The sequence below is a fragment of the Vespa crabro genome, chromosome 21 (assembly GCF_910589235.1).
Source record: "Vespa crabro chromosome 21, iyVesCrab1.2, whole genome shotgun sequence".
Taxonomy (NCBI): Eukaryota; Metazoa; Arthropoda; class Insecta; order Hymenoptera; family Vespidae; genus Vespa; species Vespa crabro.
In genome coordinates this window covers 3,096,767-3,114,084 of record NC_060975.1, presented here as the reverse complement: position 1 = coordinate 3,114,084, position 17,318 = coordinate 3,096,767, and the positions used below count along the sequence as shown (strand labels likewise).

Genomic DNA, 17,318 nt, shown 5'->3' with positions numbered 1-17,318 from the left:
ATATAAAGGTTATGGTCTGTATGCAATAACTAAGAAACGAATGTTCGAAAAGTCTGGATGTATTTATCGTAATTGTCAATAAAGTCGCAATCATGTGGAGAAAAAATTAAATTCTTTTACGATGTATTTTTGGTTTTGAATTGATCAGTGTAGATCACTTTATTATTATTTTATATGTTAAATAAATAATAAGAAACATGGTAGACACAAAAATAATTGCAAACGAAGAACAAAATTGTCAAGAGAGTAGAGTTCGTGCAAATAGTTCTGGTACAACAACTTCGACACCTTCTTCTTTATCTGATTATATGACAGGAGAAGCAGATGATAGTTCTGACAGTAAAGGCAGCATACCTTTCAACTTAAAATCCGTAGAACCTTTAGTTTCATTGTCTAAGGTTAACATTTACTTTTTATAAATTTTTATATGCTTTGTTTATATACATTTATTCCTTATATTATCATCTTTAAATATGATAGGCAACATCTAATGAAGATCTACAAAGAATGGTAGAAAAATGTAAACAAATGGTATTAGAAAGCGCAGAATGTTCAGATGAAAGAAAATGGCTTGTAAGGCGTTTAATTGAATTACGTTTACGAGTTCAAGAGTTGCGAGAAACATCAGATAAGAATCTTCTTGAAACTCATGTAATACTCGGTCATCATTTGGTTCCACAAAAGTATCATATAACTTCTTCTGGACCTGTATATTGTGATCATTGTAGTGGCACAATTTGGATGATGCTTCAGTCTTGGTACATGTGCAGTGGTAAATTCAAACAGTGTATTACTAATCAGTAAATATCCATAAATAATATTAATATTATATATATAATAGATTGTAGGTTCTGTGTTCATTGGAAATGTTTAAATAATATATGTCGTGTGTGTGTACATGTCATTGCTAGTGAAGCTGGTGGTTATACTTATACTAAAGACATTTGTCCAGAAAGAGGATTATCTAGTCAAGGATATCGCTGTGCAGAGTGCAAGATACAAATAACATTTAGTAAGTGATTTTCTATATTAAATTGAAATAGTAAAATAAAATTGTATTAATTTATTAAAATAAGGGTAACAATATCATAGCTATGTAAGAAAACATATTGTTAGTAAATGCATGTTATTTAATTGTATTTATATATTAATTCTTACAAGCATTCCCGAAAGGATTGTCATTATCTTGTTTTGGTAGTCCTTTTAAGAGTTCAGGTAACCACATAGTCAGTATTTATTTTGTGAAGGTAGATTAGTACTAATCTTTTCTTGAATATAACAGTACTTAGATTTATTACATATTTATTACATGTACTTGTTTATCTTCTCTCCTTTTCATTTTCTAAAATATTTAATAATCATAAATACACATAGAATCAGCATGGATAGAGCCACGACTATGTGACTACAGTGGTTTATATTACTGTCAGAGATGTCATTGGAATACGACTATGGTAATACCTGCAAGAGTTATTAGAAATTGGGATATGGAACCAAGGCTTGTTTGTCGTGCCGCAGCTCAATTATTGGCACTCCTTGAAGATCGTCCATTTTTATTATTGGAAGAATTAAATCCAAAATTGTTTACGTTAGTCCCAGATTTGTCTTTAGTAAAAGTAAGATATATTTGAAATTTTATGACATAATAAAAGAAGTAATAAGCTTGAATAATATTAATAAATTCTGATAAAATAATATTTCTATATAGAGAATGAGAGAAGAAATGCAAATGATGAAGCGTTATTTAATAATTTGCCCAGAAGCTAATATACAAGGATTGCCATGGAAAGTTGGATTGCGTACACATATAATTGAAAATCCTGGAAATTATTCGATAAAAGATCTTATCGATCTACAAAGTGGTGTTTTACTTGAAGAAATTCGTGTTGCTTATGATATTATGCATGTTCATATTACCGAACAATGCGAATTATGTAAAGCTAGGTAAATTTTTAATTATTTTTACTAAAAATTATATAAGTTTAGTAACAATTAGTTAATACTTATACTTGCTTATATATATTATATTATGTGTCACAGTATATAATATCATTATATAATATAATATACAATATCTTCAGAGGTCATTTGTGTGAAGTGTGTGGAAACAATGAAATTATATATCCCTGGGATGCTTGTGCAATTAATTGCCAACAATGTCTAGCTGTGTACCATCGTCCCTGTTGGTCTAAACGAAATCACTCTTGTCCGCGATGTGCACGGCTTGAAAAACGTCGAGCTTTAGAAGAAGGAGAACCTTCAAATATTAAGAACCTTTCTAAAAATGAGTCATCTGAACATCATAAAGTTAAAAGTTCGCTTGAGTGATTAAATGTTATTTGAAAAACTTTATGAATAAGTTTCGTATATTTGTTAAGTTGAAAAGAAAAGAAGAAGAAAAAGAAGAAAAGAGTTATGTGTGTAATTACTATTCATTGTAAGTTATAACATAATTATAAGATGTTAACAATTTGTGATATATAATTTTAAATAACTGTTTCGTAATTGTGAATGTAATAAATTATGTCTTGTTAATATATATATATATTTTTATATTTTAATCTATATAAGTGAAATTTGATTAAATGTTAATCAGTATTTATTGAAATAAATTGTGATTATATGGTAGATGAGATATACAGAAACGTTTTATAACAACTATTTTTAAAAATTATCAAACATTAAAACGAATATTCTCTATATTGTTTCGAAATACTACATATTTTTGAAATTTATTAATCGAGGATAGGACTATTACTAGTTATCTTTAAATAATTAATGTAATAGTAATTATGAAATATAGAAACACTTGCTTAATAAATAAAAATGAGCAATAAACAGGAATATTCAGTAAACAAAACGAACTTGACCTTATAAGACATTGATAAATTACAGTTACATATGTCAAATGTTGTCATATCAAAAAGTCTTATTTGATAGCCTTTTTCTGGCTATTTCTGTTATAAGTTGCAGTTGCAATACAAGGAATAATACTAATGAGAAAAATTTACATAAAAAAAAAAAAAGAAAAATAAAAAAAGAATAGAATTTATCATATATCCTTTTGAATAACATTATTACAGAACAGATTCGTATTATACCTTATAGAATCTAATTCATTTAATTAATTGGATATTAATAGAATACTTCGAATCCTTATGTAAAATCTATACGCAGTTATATCTATAGACAGCTTTTTACCTTGAATCAGAATTTTACCTTGAACATAATAATCATTTCCTGTATTAAATAGCTCAGTGTATATAAAATATTTATTATAATATATATTTAAAAAAGGGATATATAAAGTTAATTGATAGATCTATTTGTAATTTATTTAAAAGAATTAATTGTTAAAAATCATTGTATTATTTTTGCATTTATATAAATATTTGTACAGTTGTTATCAGACTATAATTAATATCTGATGATGCAGTCAGTTGACGGAATAAAATTCTGCTGAATTGCCTCTAAACGAGCAGTCTTTGTTCAACTTGGTAAATGTTATCGACTCTTCATCGAAGCGGTAAGTCTACTAAAGTATAATTTAATCTAATTTTGTTACATTACATTAATCGTTTAAAAAATTATTAATATTTAATAATTAAACAAATATTTATAATTTTTAATTATAATAAATATGTTAGAATTCAATTCTTATATTTATAGAAATGTTTTATTGAACGTAGAAAAAAAAATTAAAGAACGTAATTTTATTATATGTCACATGTTAAAATTTCAAATATATACGGGATTTGCAAATAATTTTTATTTACATTATGTACCATTGCAATGTTTGTAAATATGAATCAATTACTAATATTAATCACTAATATTGATGTAAGATTAAGACTTTTATTAATAAGTATTCATTACCCGTGTGTAATAGAATAGTTCGAATATTTCTTGTAACGTAAGTGTAAAGTTAGACTTAAATAACTCAGAAAACGTTTAGCTAAAAGTTTAATTTAATTTGAAACTAAAATTTTATATTAAACATTTTATTTATTTATTTTCACTCAATTTGTAATTTTTAAATCAATTAATTTTCTTAAACAAGCGTTTCCTTGTAAATATATGAAAACAAATGTTCGATGTGTAATATAATTGTGATGAAAGTAACCTGGTGTAGGAAGTTCTACGAAACATTTTATATTTTCTACATTAATTATCAAGAATATTGGCTAATGACCATTTTTGTTCGATTCAAAGAAAAACGATTTATATTGTAAAAGATTCATTCTTATATATCTCACGAAGAAAGATTCAAAATAAACATTAAAGATTTCTGTGATTTGTTAATCTATTTGAATTTCGATCTATTTGAAAAAAAAAATTACAAAATGAGTAAATTAATATGAATAATAAGACCTTCTTAATTAATAAAATAAACGGTTTATATTAAATTATTTGCAGAAATATAAATTATAATTAAAAATGTTGTACACACGACTCCTTGTATTAATGATCTTGATCTTAACGATCGAACAAAGTAGAGGAATAAATATTGGATCAATTTTTGGCTTCGGTCGAGATCTTAAGAGTAATGAAAACAATAACGCAACCAATAGTGAAGACAATAATGTAATCGACCATGAAAATAATAATGAAACCGACAATGAAAACAATCCAGTACCTACGAAACTCTCTAAAGTCGAACAAATCCTTAAAACACTTTTAATACCGGTAGAAGCTTTGGAAAATGCAAAAAAAGTTGTTGGAAAAGGTGTGAATGAAATAATATCGAAATTTCCAGGGAAACTTAAAAATTCGATGAAAGATGATTTTAATAATACCAAACTAAAATACGGTCAAGTTTTGAATTTGGTTTCGGATAATTTCAGAGCTATATATCCAGGTAATATAATTAAACAAAAAAAATGACATATATATATATATATATTTTTTTTTTGTATACATATATATGTATTTATTTATACATACTTTTTATTACGAGTCGTATATAAAATAATTATTGTCGAAAAAGTAAGTACTTTTAACATTAATTCGATGAGATCAATTTTGCTACAAATAAATTACGAATATTTAAAAAAAATTATGAATGATAGAATAAAATAAAAAAAACAAATACCAAAAAAAAAAGGTGAGAAAAAACTTAAAATATTTCGTAATCATAAATTTAAATAACAAATCAGTAGATATGTTTTAAATACTTAATATATTATATACATATTAAATTATTGATTATACGAGTATATTATATTTACGAAATATAAGTGATAAATATAAGACTGCTTAAATAATTATCTTAAAAGATAATCATTTTATATATTAAAAACTTGTACGAATGTGTACACAGATGGTACTAAGAATGAAGATAAAAAAAAAAGGTAAAATTGATTTGATACTAAAACAACTGATAATATACGCACACGCACATTTATATATATATACCAATTTTTATGGAATTCATTGAATGACTCTTATTTAATTAAAAATTATATAACATAATGACAGGCTACTATATTTATGAGAAGGAATGAAAGAAAAGAAATTGATATCGTAAGGAATTGATTAGGCATGTGTATATTATGAAAGAATTAGTCGTAAAATCTTGTAAAAGCGATAGCATTAAATAAAGAAATTCTTTTTAAAAAATAATAATTTTTTAAAACAGTTACATAACAGTTAATAAAATTAATTAACTAAATTAAAATTGCCTTTATTTATTCATTATGTTCAGCTTCGATTTTTATTAACAAACATTAACAAATATACATCAATTTCTTTTCTTTTTTTATCTATTCTTCCTTCATCTATCATCGGTAAATAAATTAAAAATAGTTAATGATATCTCGTGTTATCTATGTTTATTAATAAATGATGAGTTTCTAGTTTCCAGGATACAAGATAAGAGATTACTTCGTCAAGGTTACATTAAATGTGCTAATATTTATATGTATTTATTTATTTATTTCTATGTCCTTTTGGGATTTACAATGACCTCATATAATTTTTTTCATAATTGCTTAAATATTTCTTATTCCCAATTCTTTATTATTTCTCTCTCTCTCTCTCTCTTTCTTTCTTTCTACTATTTATTTATTTATTTATTTCTATGTCCTTTTGGGATTTACAATGACCTCATATAATTTTTTTCATAATTGCTTAAATATTTCTTATTCCCAATTCTTTATTATTTCTCTCTCTCTCTCTCTCTCTCTCTCTTTCTCTCTTTCTACGTATTATTTTTGCATTACGATAAAAGTACAAGATATATTAAAGAAGGAATAGAGAAATGAGTGAAAAAAGTTTTGCAAAATCAAATTCAATTTTTCAACCATCAAGCTGAAATAAATGAATATATACTTATTATATTTTACTTATATTAATCCTTATTTTTACGTTTTTCTATTTAACATATAATGATAATATAATTTTCATTACATATGTACCTATATATAATTATAATTATATATATATATATATATATATATATATATATATATTTATTTATTTTAAATAATTATATAATATATCGAGAAAATAATAAATATTAGAAGTTAATTTTGAAATTATTACAGGTACTCTTTGGTGTGGGGATGGTGATATAGCACAAAACGAAGAAGATCTTGGTTTCTTTGCTAGTACTGATGCTTGTTGTAGAGATCATGACATGTGTTACAGTAATATAAATTCAGGCGAAGAAAAATACCGCCTTCTAAACAATGGAATTTTTACGAGGTTGTATAATTTTTATCTTCTTTTTTTTTTATGTATATTGTTGCAATTTTTAATCTCGATCATCCGATATATCTTTTGCATGTTGCTTTTTTAAATGTACATGCAAATTTATTTCAGATAACAAAGATACACGTATTAATCGCATAATTTCGATAAATAAAGAGATGGAAATATTAACTTCTTTTATCTTTTTTCATATCTTTTCTGTCGAAAGGATATACAGACGGAAGGGTATAAAAAAATTATTTTTTCTTTTCTTTATAGATCACATTGTTCATGCGACTTTGCATTTTACGATTGTCTAAAAAATGCTAAATCAATCATAGCCAAAAAAATTGGGTTCACTTATTTCGACCTTTTGAGTCCACAATGTTTTAACGAAGATTATCCTATTATAAAGTGCAACAAGTATTCTGGGTACATATAAATTTAATTTCTTAATATTATTATAATATTTTATTTATTGTTTATTATAAAAAATTCTTTATTATTATTATTATTATTATTATTATTATTATTAATATTATTTTAGTCCTCTACTACATAAATGCGTTGACTACATGCAAGATAAAACTGAGGAAAAGAAATATCAATGGTTTGATAATAAAAATTTTTAAATTTAAAATTTATATTTTTAATTAAAATTGTAAATAACAAATATACTATAATAAACATATTGTTGCAATAATGTAGTTAATAATAATTAATAGTAACAATATTTTAATGTTATGAAAATAATAGTAATTTTTTTATACATAATATCTTGTCGATTTACATTAATATTTGTTTATAAATGTTCAATATATTGATTAACTTAGTGCTTCGATGTAACCTTTCGGTGGTATTCCTCTTACAATGATATGTGGCTTCGTTTTTGGAACCATTCTGCAAATAATTTATTAATTATTTATTAAGAATAACCTTAATATATACGGAGTTCTAATTCAAATATAATAATACATTAGAAAACTTACGTAATACAATCGATAATTGGGCATACCGATAAACAAAGAGTACAACCTGTGCAATCGTCAGTTACTTTTGGTATATGAGTTTCTGAATCAAAAGTAATTGATTGATAACCAGAATCAGCACAGGTCATGTAACATTTTCCACAGTTTATACACATATCCTACAAAAAAAATAAATAAATAAATAAAACAAGCCTCGTTAAAATAACATCAGCATACGTATATACTTAATATAAGTTAATTACATACATCATCTATTAAAGCAACAACTTGTTCTTTGTTATTCAATTCTTTGAAAGTCCCAATATGAGACAATGACTTTCCAATAACATCTTTTACAGCTGGTACTGATCCAACTGGTTCTGGTGCTGGTCTTGTTGATGAAAAATTAACATCTAATAGATTCATTTTTTCTTTTAACTCTGCCATCTTTTTTTCTCGCAATTTTTGATATTCTCCAAAGTATGGTATATTCTGTAATATATTAAGAAACGTGAATTCAAAATAATAATTTTTGATACCATAGTAATATATACACAGTGGTACTTACTTTACCAAGAGCATGTTGCAAAGAAACTGGTTTGCCCTTTTGATGTTTAAAAGTAGGTGGGCTCTGACCATCCCAATCTTTTGTTTGTTTAAGACTCTTAAGATATAACAATGTTTTTAAACCGGTCACATAATCATCGATAAGTGTAAAATCTTGATTTTGAATGGCACTGCAAACCTTTTGAAGATAATAAATATCAATATTATCAATTGATATAATTATATATTGACATAATCATATTCATTGGTATTACCTGAAGAATAGATGCTCCGCAATGTAAAAATTGCAAAGCAATTTCAGCGGAATCGATACCACCTATACCAAGTATAGAAAATCCAGGAAGCCGTTTAGCAATAGATGACACAGCTCTTAAAGCTTGTGGTCTGGTTGCATTTCCAGACATTCCACCGTATGTAGTCAATTTGTTATATCCTACAGCAGGCCATGGTATCCCATTAGAATTTAATCCCATTAAACCTTGCACTGTATTAATAGCAGACACCCCATTTGCATTGCCTTCATAAGCTGCTACAGCTATTGATACGATATCAGTTATGTTCGGTGTCAATTTAACGAAAAATGGAATTTTCACTGCTGCTCTGACCCATCTTGCAATGTTTCTGACTAACTCTGGATCCTAAAAGATATTATTGAAATTTTTATCAAACTGATCGAAAAAGAAATAAATTATTGATACAAACCTGTCCACATGCCAAGCCCATTCCAGATTCTCCCATACCATGTGGGCAAGATAAATTTAACTCTAAAGCATCAGCACCAGCTGCTTCAACTTTTTTTGAAAGTTCTGTCCAATCTGCACTGTTATAAGTGCACATTATACTAGCGATTACAATCTATATATAATACATACATATATGTATTAAATAATTAACAGAAAAACTTAAATAATAACAAATCATAAAATTTTTAAATATATAAAAACCTTAGTAGGGAAATCTTTCTTAAGTTCGGTAATACTACGACACCAGTATGCTTCAGTCTTTTCGGATATTAACTCAATATTTAAAAAGCTACTTTGTTCAGGTCCAAAATGATGCCGTGATGTAGTTCCTTTAATGATACGCGGTGATACGTTAGTAATTAGATCCTAAAAAATATATCACATATAATATTATTTATATTCTTTATTACAATAATAAAATGTACCTTATCCAAAGAAAATGTTTTAGTAACAGCAAAGCCCCAGCCAGTTTCAAAAGCTCGACGAATCATCGCACTAGTTGTACAAGGTGGTGCAGATGCAAGGCCAAATGGATTTTCAAATTTTAAACCACACATTTCAACACTTATATCGACTTCATCAATTGGTGTATGGAATTTTGGTAATTGTGGCGTGTTTGGAACCATTATGCCAAAGGATTCCTATAAAACATTTCAAATAGATATGTAATACAGTATAATGTGTTAGTTTAATAGGTAAATATGTACCTGTAAATATTTATGAATATACCAAGCAGCCGTTTTACCATCATTTACAGATTCTACAGTAGTTTGAGCAACACCAGCCAAATCACCACCACAAAACACTCCAGGAACGGATGTGCTCATGGTTTTTGTATCCACTATCGGTAAGCCCCATGTATTAAATTTTACCGGTTTCATAGCTTGTTTTACTGTTAATTATTTATTAAAATTAAATTATTATTTACGTATATCAATGTATATTAATTTGATTGGTTCTTTGTATCCATATATAAATATATATTTATGTTATTATAAATTATTACTATTTATATGTATATTAATTATTATTATTATTAATATTTATATATGGATGTAAATAAATTTATATAGACCATCCAAATCATGTAATCCTGATCCAAAAGCTGAAATAACAAAATCAGCTTTTAATCGACAAATCTGTTCATCATCCTCAATCCAATCACCATTGTCTTTCTTTTCGGTTCGACAGAATTCAACAGCAACGATTCTTCCATTACGAACGATCACTTGTTTCGGTGATTGGAAAGGTATAAACTCACATTTCTCTTCTCGAGCCAGATCAACCTAAATTATTACAAACAGATATTAATTTTTCATTGTCAAATAATATTTTTATAGTAATTATTATATATGTATACTTGATAATATATTAACTATTAACTACTATATACCTCTTCAGGGACAGCACGAATATCGGTAAAACCTTTTCTGAAAACAACATAAACTTTTTTAGCACCACATCTTAAAGCAGAGGTTGCACAATCAAATGCTGTATCACCGGCACCCAAAACTATTACATTTCCTCGAAGATGTGGTAGTTCATTATTACTCTTACAAGAACACATTCCAGGTTTACTACCTTTAGCTACAACTGGAAGGAAACTTTTCGATGTATAATATCCTTCGTTTGATGTCAATCCAGAAAAGATTGTTAATGTTTTTGGCTCTGGAAGACCAATACCCAGAAAAATGGCTTTGCAATTTGTTTTAAAAAGTCCCTGAAAAGAATAGAAATTTTTTTTTATTGTTTCTAAATGTACTAAAACGATCGATAAATTCGACCGATTCAAGATAAATTTACCTGAATTGTTAAATCTTTTTCTGATAACGATCTACCCAATTCAATTTTTACTCCAAGATCTTTAACTAGATTTATTTCAAAATCTACTACGTCATATGGAAGTCGATATTGTGGAATTTCGGAAGAACTCAGACCACCGATATAATGCTGTTTTTCAAAAATTGTTATATCATTGTAGCCTAAACGTGCAAGAAACGTGGCACAAGATAAAGATGCTGGACCACAACCGATCAATGCGATCTTCGTATCGGCATGTGGAACCGATTGATTAGGGATTCGTGTTTGAGGAACATTCATTTGTTTGAAAATCTGAAAGTATAAATAAATATAATGATAAATCGAAAATGATATTATATAATGATAAAATAAATAATATGACAAAATAAATAATATGTTTGATAATCCAAAAGTATAAATAAATTTAATATATAATATGAGATTGAGAGGATTTGTAACTATAAATAAATTTTATAAATTAATAAAAATAATTTTCTTGAAGATCAGATATTATAAAAATATCAAATAAATTAATTCTTATCATTTCAATGATCAAATAATGCTCCTAACTATTATTACACATCTTATTTCTCGATATTTATATTTACGCAATATTTGCAAACATTTATCCTAATAAACAATTAATTTATAAAAATGATCTAACATCTTTCCTTAGAATTCACAAAATTTCTTTGATATTAATTACCAAACATTTGATAACATTTTTAAAAATACAGATATGTTAATAAAAAAAATGTATTTTACATCGGTAGCAAATTGTTGAAGACCACCAATGTTGATAGGACCTTCTTCACTGGCATGAAGATTACAGCCACCAACGCAAAGATCACTAGTTGGGCAAACCATACCACATGTAAGACCCAAAGGATTATCTGAAAAAATTTCTTTAGCTGCTCCATAATAATTTTTGTTCGATATTGAAGTAATAAAAGATTTGATGTCCAATTGAGTCGGACAGGATTTTTGACAAGGCGCATCAGCACATTTTAAACAACGTGCCGCTTCTTTCAATGCACCCCTTTCACTCAGTGTCGTATGTTTTATGTCATCGAAATTGTTTTTGAACGATAAGCAACTCTGTAAAACCCAAATTCAATGTAAAAGTAAATATCTTCATTATTTTTCCAAGTAAATATCTTTATTATTAAATCTAATTAAAACTGTTACAGTAATTATTAATTACGTTATACGTTAAAAATATTTACTTATATCATTTAACAATAAAATAAATATGTCTGTCTATTCGAATTAGAGGAAGATACTAGACTTAATCATTGATAATCGTGATAGTGATAAAATGCTTAAGTTAATAAACAATAAATAAATCGGAAATATCGGAAATCGGTTTTATAATAAAAACTTCAGAAATATATTTTGTTAAACTTACATCACACTTGTCGTTGATATTTCTCTTCCATTTTTGTTTCTCTTTTTTTGTAATTGTCGATGGAACAAGATTTGCAAAAGATTTTGTTTTTGGATTTAATTGTAATATATTCTGAAAGCATTGAAAATTTCTAAGAAGTATATTGATAACCATATGAACATATAAGTATGGAGTAAATAAAAGAAATTATTATTAATAGAAAAATAAATTATTAATATAATATAAATAAATAAAATATATGAAAGAAGAATATAATTAAAATTAATTGTAATTTATAAATATTTCTAAAGGATTCATATATGTTTTATAAAGAATATTAAAAACCGTATAAACAAGTATGTAATATAAAAAAAAGGAATTATTATTCATTGCAGAAACGTATCCTCTGAACGAAAAGTTTTCAAAGTGTTTAGTGCGAAAGTGAGATATACTTGAAGATTCAATTATAACACTAATAAATTTTATAGTTAATATACTTTTTGTTAAATGATAAACAAGATATTAATTAATAATTTGTTAACAATTATTAACATTAATTTGTAATTATAAGATTCTGTTCAATATGAATATTGAATCATCTTATTCGTAACATTAAATATCGTTATATAAAACTAATAACTAATGAACCATTTATAATAAAAATACTATGGTAATATAAATATAATAAGCTTTACATTATATGTTTAGAAACAAATGAAATGTTTGATTATTAGAAATATATCACTTAAAAAAAAAGATTAATATAAGATAACTACGATTACGCAAAAATAAGTTTTAATTATATATATATATATATATATATATATATATATATATATCTAAATCAAACTCTCTTAAAAATTTAATATTGAGATAAGATAAGTTAATGCTCGAAAAAAAAACTTCAAATTAAAATAAATAATTAACAACTGTGTTTGAAGTTGATTGTAAACACACATCTGAAGTCAAATCCTAAAATGGTAATAATGCTTAAACTACTGTGTGTAAACACGTAAAGTGTTTTAATATTGAGAATATAATAAATTATTAAAAAGTAAAATAAATAAAGGAAATACTTCGTAATTGATACATCGCAAATATGTAATTTTATACTTACTTCTATATCGGGTATATCTTTGCTAATAACAGACGTAGCCATTTTTTAACCTCTATGTAATAATAAAATATACAATTGCACTATGCCAAAAAGAAAATTGTCACTTCTTATTTCTTACACCGATCAACCAATTAAATAATTTTACATGTTACTGAAGCATCTCACTTCGAGTTACCAAATAATTCAATTTATTGTTAACTAAATTCTACATTTATTAAAACGAAATGTAGTTATAAATTTCTTGATATTATATTTGCTGTATGAATGAATTCAAGTAGAAATAGCGACTGAAAGTTCACTATATACACACATACATACATATTACGTATATCATATATAATACAAATTCCAAAGAGATAACATATACGCGCACGTACGCTAGTGTATTAGATAGAGAAAGAAAAAAGCATCAATTATACGCTTATATAATGTACACATACACATACACACACACACACACACACACACACACACACACACACACATATATATATATATATATATATATATATATGTATGTATATATTTTCTTTTCGTTGATGACTAAATGATAGCAGGATATTGAAATAACATTTAAATAAGAGATTGCTTAAGTTATGTATGCATTAGATCAATGAAAGATCAAAAATATCCGATGACTCGAATTTCTCAATATTGTAATGTCTGATATCAAAGACAGATTTACATATAGGCAAAAATGAAAACAATAGGCCTTGAGCATTTTTAACATTGCATTAGCCAATGTCCGATGTCTAAGAAAATATGATCTAATATTTATAGTGTAAATTTAAATTTCATTCAATGTATTTCATTTATTGAGTCGATTCGTTAATTCGAATCGCAACCTGTTAAGAATTCACTTGGCGTTACGTGTTATTAATGATAAGACTACATATCTACTTAACGTACTGTTAACAACGTTTCACAAAAGTTGTAAGTTATTAATGATAAGACTACAAATCTACTTAACGTACTGTTTGACAAACATTGTCAACAGTACGTTAAATAGATTTGTAGTCTTATCATTAATGACTCGTAACGCGAAGCGAATTCTTTAAAATATTAATATATTTAATATCTCCATTGCCAACGTGATGATCTCATCATCAAAGCATAAGAAACTGATAAAGAAGAAGAAGAAGAAGAAGAATTTCTTTCTTTAAGAAGAGAAAAAGCAAAAATGAGATTTATAGTTATTAATGAAACAAATTTCTTCTGACGATCCTTCCAGGATCTCCAGAGAATATAAAAATCCTGGCACAGCCGGAAGATATAACAATGCTTCTATTACTTCTTTTTCTTCTTTTTTTTTTTAGTCTCTCACGTTTCCTAGATTTTTCTTTTTTAGACGAAAATTTATAATCTAATAATCCGCGAATAATAGAAAATTACATTGTTTTTTTTTTGTATATACATAAACCTCTTATCTTCTTTATTCCTTGTTGCGCGTCACGTAAACGCTATAATTTAAAAACGAGAACTTATATACGAATCCTTATTTGTCATATCAGAAATATAAAAGTTATGAAAGATCTAGATATTGCTAAAAATCGGAATGCTCGACCAAGAAAAGGTATCTTACTATTTCGTCATTTCACTATAAAATCATTTATCTATTCGTTCGTACTACACTCAATTCCCATTTCTTCAGTTCTTCCTTCTCCTTCACTATGAGGGATCCCTGACTCTACTGGACATAACATAATTTTTTTAACGATCGAAAATCATTTATAGAATTTCTATGTCTTCTATTCTTATATACCGATCGATATTTTCAAATTATATATCTCTAGATGTAACTACAAATGTTATGCTTATAATAGTAGACCACGATTCTATTTAATTAGAGATTCTATCAATCTATCGGCTTAAATACAAATTATGTCAATCCATCGGCTTGTAATTTAGAGTTTCTCTTTCCAAATCGAATAATACATTCACAAACATAGAAGAGGTCTATAATATCATAGAAATCTGTAATTTACTGATTTATATTGTCTTTTATAGTCTTCAATCTATTACGTGGACAGAAGAAAGTCATTAAGTTATTTCTCTCTCTCTCTCTCTCTCTCTCTCTCTTTCTCTCTCTTTTTCTAGCGAATTCTATTCAGACTACCATAAATGATATTCGAGTTATACTTCAATGTTACAAATAAAATGTGCAAATAAGAGGAAGAATACAGATAAAATAGTCGCGTTGAATATGGATAATTACGATGTAGAAAAACCAATGCAACGCTGGATCGAACCAAATTTTCATTTAAATGTAAGCGTATCGATCATTTATTATATGGGAACTTGGCCACCACTAGGAAAATATCGTTCGTTGTATATCATTTATACGATATGCAGTTTCACATTTATATTAGGAATTTTTTTGTTAACCGAAATAGCAAATCTTATATTGAGTTTGAAAGATTTAGAAAGATTAATTGCCGGAGCAACTCTTCTTATGACTAATTGTACTCATGCATACAAGGTTTGTCTTACTAAAAAAAAAAATATAATATTGTATTATCTAATTATAACTAAAAAATATATATATATATATATCATTCATTCCAGATAGTAATAATTCTTTATCGGCAAAAACGTATACAAAATCTTTTAGATATAACGAAAAATGAAATATTTGTTCGACACAATATTAAATACAAATATATAATGACTCGATATACTTGGAAAGGAATTTTTCATCATATAGCTTATCAAAGTTTTGGTACAGTGGCAGTACTCTGTTGGGGTTTTACACCAATTGCTGATCTTATTGCTGGAAGATCAAGAAGATTACCAATGGAAGGTTGGTACCCTTACAACGTGACTGTTACTCCAGCTTTTGAAATCACTTCCTTGCATCAGGCCGTGGCAATCTTCGTTGCTTGTTTCCATAATGTAGCTATGGATACTTTAGTCACTGGTCTTATCACTGTTGCATGTTGTCAACTTTCAATATTGAGTCAGACTGTAGCTTCGATAGAGAATTATGAACGAGAAGAAAAAAGTAATATAAAAACAATTAACGAAGAAAAAAATTGTTACGATGTTCCATATGAAACGCTAAAAAGATGTATTATTCATAATAACGTTATATTCAGGTTTGTCTTAACTTATTTAAAATAGAATTTTTTCTAAAATAAAATATTAAAGGAAATTATTAATCTAACAAATACTTTTTTATATTATATATATATATAGTTTCACCAACGAAATACAAAATATTTTTGGTACAATGATTCTTTTACAATTTTTTGTCAATTGCATTATCATTTGTTTGATCGCTTTTAACATTTCACAGGTATATAAATATTTTATTTTATCTGAATGATGATTAATATTATATCTGACGATTTAAATTGATTTATCGATTACAGATGAAAATCTATATTCCAGCAATTCTGTTTGGTATGCTCATGTATATGTGTTGTATGACATATCAAATTTTTATATATTGTTGGCATGGTAATGAATTACAATTACATGTAAGTATTATTATATATTAGTAAATATTGCTGTTAGTTCGGAATTATTTTTTATAAAATCTTAAATAATTACAGAATATATATGTTAGCACAGCAGCTTATTCCAATGATTGGTGGAATGCTGGTAATCATTTTAAACGTGCATTGCAAATAATGATAATAAGAGCACATCGACCTCTTATTTTAAGTGCTGGAAAGGTCTTCACTTTATCATTAAATACTTTTGTCAACGTAAGTATATCGATGAATTATATCCTTTACAAAAATATATAAACTAACTATTCCAATCTTTCTGATAGCCCTTTGCACTATGACGTTACTATTAATCTATTATCACCATATTTATCTAGATTTCATGCGTTATCTTTAATGTGACACTTTATTTAATTTAATAAAATAAATAAATAGAAGATTATTTTAATTACAAAATTTTTTTCGTAATATGGAAAATGTACATACGTGAAATATGTGATATATAAAAATAAAAAAAAAATAAATAAAATAATTATATTGTAAAGGGCTAAACTATTTTTAATCTTTAATAAAAATTTAATTATTTCTAAATTA

At 26.1% G+C, this 17,318-nt stretch overlaps 4 protein-coding genes across 6 annotated transcripts; 3 read left to right on the top strand and 1 right to left on the bottom strand.

Moving 5' to 3' along the window:
* Positions 1-5: 5 nt before the first annotated feature.
* Positions 6-3,525, top strand: LOC124431526 (differentially expressed in FDCP 8 homolog). Of its 3 annotated transcripts, XR_006944026.1 has the most exons (8): positions 6-398; positions 481-772; positions 842-1,012; positions 1,162-1,215; positions 1,375-1,616; positions 1,709-1,944; positions 2,082-2,437; positions 3,401-3,525. XR_006944026.1 is itself a non-coding variant. In XM_046979557.1 (7 exons), exons 1-7 carry the CDS (start codon positions 198-200, stop codon positions 2,326-2,328), a joined length of 1,443 nt encoding a protein of 480 aa, XP_046835513.1. In that variant the 5' UTR covers positions 6-197; the 3' UTR covers positions 2,329-2,565. The 3 variants fall into 3 exon arrangements, 2 of the variants coding, with proteins under 2 accessions (XP_046835513.1, XP_046835514.1); XM_046979557.1 differs by lacking the exon at positions 3,401-3,525 and having other exon boundaries at positions 2,082-2,565; XM_046979558.1 differs by lacking the exons at positions 1,162-1,215; positions 3,401-3,525 and having other exon boundaries at positions 7-398; positions 2,082-2,565.
* LOC124431529 lies at positions 3,439-7,392 on the top strand. The gene is made up of 5 exons (XM_046979562.1): positions 3,439-3,526; positions 4,417-4,858; positions 6,546-6,705; positions 6,970-7,122; positions 7,238-7,392. The coding sequence occupies exons 2-5, from the start codon at positions 4,438-4,440 to the stop codon at positions 7,320-7,322; spliced, it is 819 nt and encodes a 272-aa protein (XP_046835518.1). The 5' UTR covers positions 3,439-3,526; positions 4,417-4,437; the 3' UTR covers positions 7,323-7,392.
* On the bottom strand, positions 7,378-13,666 carry LOC124431525 (dihydropyrimidine dehydrogenase [NADP(+)]). Its single transcript, XM_046979556.1, has 15 exons — positions 13,273-13,666; positions 12,177-12,287; positions 11,534-11,866; positions 10,772-11,080; positions 10,362-10,688; positions 10,044-10,254; positions 9,676-9,860; positions 9,394-9,609; positions 9,170-9,334; positions 8,928-9,080; positions 8,480-8,863; positions 8,227-8,403; positions 7,926-8,150; positions 7,680-7,837; positions 7,378-7,590 (listed from the first exon to the last, which is right to left on the bottom strand). The coding sequence occupies exons 1-15, from the start codon at positions 13,312-13,314 to the stop codon at positions 7,515-7,517; spliced, it is 3,072 nt and encodes a 1,023-aa protein (XP_046835512.1). The 5' UTR covers positions 13,315-13,666; the 3' UTR covers positions 7,378-7,514.
* Positions 13,667-14,665: 999 nt separating this feature from the next.
* Positions 14,666-17,126, top strand: LOC124431532 (odorant receptor Or1-like). The gene is given in 5 exon segments (XM_046979566.1): positions 14,666-15,751; positions 15,838-16,367; positions 16,468-16,567; positions 16,644-16,751; positions 16,827-17,126. Coding segments are annotated over 5 exon segments (1,374 nt in total). The 5' UTR covers positions 14,666-15,415.
* The last annotated feature ends 192 nt before the right edge of the window (positions 17,127-17,318 follow it).